Source organism: Apodemus sylvaticus, chromosome 23, assembly GCF_947179515.1.
Source record: "Apodemus sylvaticus chromosome 23, mApoSyl1.1, whole genome shotgun sequence".
NCBI lineage: Eukaryota > Metazoa > Chordata > Mammalia > Rodentia > Muridae > Apodemus > Apodemus sylvaticus.
This window is the reverse complement of record NC_067494.1, coordinates 54526028-54528326: the sequence shown is the minus strand read 5'-3', so window position 1 is coordinate 54528326 and position 2299 is coordinate 54526028. Positions and strand designations below refer to the sequence as shown.

Below are 2299 nucleotides of genomic sequence, written 5' to 3'. Positions count from 1 at the left end.
GCAACTATTGGACTGAGCACAGGGACCCCAGTGGACGAGTTAGGGTGGGACTGATGGAGCTGAAGGGTCCATATTAGGCATCAATGGGAGGGGAGGCCCTTGGTCCTCTGAAGGCTTGATGCTGCACTGCAGAGGAATGCTAGGGTGGTGAAGTGGGAGTGGGTAGGTGGGTGGGTGGGGCAGCTCCCTCACTGAAGCAGGGTAAGGGGGCATGGGAGAGTGGGTTTGCAGAGGAGAAACCAGGAAAGGGGATAACATTTGAAATGTAAATAAATATAGATATGTGTATATATACACACACATACTGTACCTTGTTAAATGTCAACCTCTCTTCCACATTCTCTGAGATCTGCTTTGTACTTCAAATTATCTTATTTTAAATCCCATTAAGTTTACTTCCTGTTGCCCACATACTCCTGCCTATAATGCTTACCACTGAATGTGACTAACAAGTAGTCCCATCATATCTGAAAAATGAATCTTTGTCTTTATTTCCAATGCTACTAGAATTTCAAGTAGTGCTCAAAATTCATGCCTATTTTCCCCTTCTACTAGTGTTGGAATATTGTCTGACTTCTGATTGCATATGTCTTGTGCATGCTGTCACACACTAACTGTGCAGACATATAAAACTAGAAAATACTAGAGGCATTAAGCATGAAGAAACCAAGCAGTTACATTTATCTCTTTTTATTAGCTTTCATAGTATTGGTAGTCATAATGCCCTCTCCTAGAGGAAGGAAAGAATCAATTGTAAACTGTGAGGACAACAACAAAAAACACTGGCCTGACAAGTGGTCCTATTTAAGCAATGGTGAGAAAAATAAAACACCAGTAGCCAACCACATTTTAAGAAAAGTCATAGACTTACTCAATGAAATGTAGTCTCTAGTATGCACCATTAATTTGGCTAAGAATCTGGGATTATCCAGGGTGTAAGTTATAAGAGAGAACATAGTATTATTCTGCTGCAAAATAATTACTAAGTGGGTATGACCTCCTCATATATTATTTCACTATTACACTAATATTTTGAATAGTACAAGAGAAAAAGATTAGATATTCATCATTAAATGTACAATTTCAGATTCATTACAAGATTAAGGAAGTTTTATATTTCTTATAAAGGTAAAGTAGAATCTGAAAACAGTGAAATCACGACTCATCACAAATGGGCCTATAGTTGGAAAACACATAGAAATGATGGCTGTGATATTCATTACCCACCAACTGGGATCATGTGAAAGTACAATATAGCCTTGTAAAATTGAAGAGAGAGTATAAAGTGCTAGAAAGGTGAAAACCAGGATCAGAATGGTCTGTGTGGCTCTGTTTTCTGCAGAGGTTCTGGGGGAAGTATGAGTGCGGAGAATGTGTTGAACTCTCTTCTTGTGTCCATAAATTATGACAATCATGGTGGTGCTGGAACATACAATGAGCAAAGAAAACAGGACTTCAGGAAACACACAAAATGCTGTATACATTAAATCTACAACTTCATCATGGCCTATAGAGTGGCAGAATTCAGTATCTTTTTCTTGTGTCTTATTTTTGCTATTTCTATTGGTTGATGTATATACAGGGAAAAGTATGTTTACTAACATGAACAGGATCCAGCAGAGAGAAATGAACAGGCCCATAAACTTTGCTTTTTGCACTTTAAATTCCTTCCAGCAGGAGTTTCTGGTGCTGATGGTTATTGCCTGAAAGACACTCAAGAGACAGGTCATGCTGATTGACATACTCCTAGAAACTCTTTGAACATACAAAATCAGTTTACATCCAACATCATCAAATAACTCATTCCATCCAAAAACTGAAAATACCTCTGGAAGTCCTTTGGAGAGAATAAACAAGGTGTTTGATGTGAATACATGTATAAGTATTATATCTATGATCTTTAATGTGCATTCTTTGTTACAAAGGATTAAATAGTAAAGGAGAACAGAGAAATTTCCCAGAATACCAAGTGCGCTCTGAAGTGAGAGTACAAGTCCTATTACCATGTTCCTAAAATCCATTATGTCATTCAGCAATTTTTCCTTCAAATTATGGCAATAATCACATCTCTGAGCCAAGTCATGCATTGAAATTTTCTAAGTTATGATCTCTGTGTGTACAAGAATCACTGGAATTTATATTTTCAAGGTCATTGTGTACAATGCAGCAAGTATCTGTTCCAAATGAAATATTTTATCATCATTAATAATTTTCAGTGAAAAATTTGAGATTGATAAATTGCCATATTAATGGACAGAAGTTCCACTACAGTTCATAAAAATGTAAACATTAAGAATAA

General features: G+C 36.7%; 1 protein-coding gene across 1 annotated transcript; it reads right to left on the bottom strand.

Moving 5' to 3' along the window:
* Nucleotides 1-1100: 1100 nt before the first annotated feature.
* Nucleotides 1101-2071, bottom strand: LOC127674011 (vomeronasal type-1 receptor 4-like). The gene has a single exon (XM_052169823.1). The coding sequence runs from the start codon at nt 2019-2021 to the stop codon at nt 1101-1103; it is 921 nt and encodes a 306-aa protein (XP_052025783.1). The 5' UTR covers nt 2022-2071.
* Nucleotides 2072-2299: the final 228 nt, after the last annotated feature.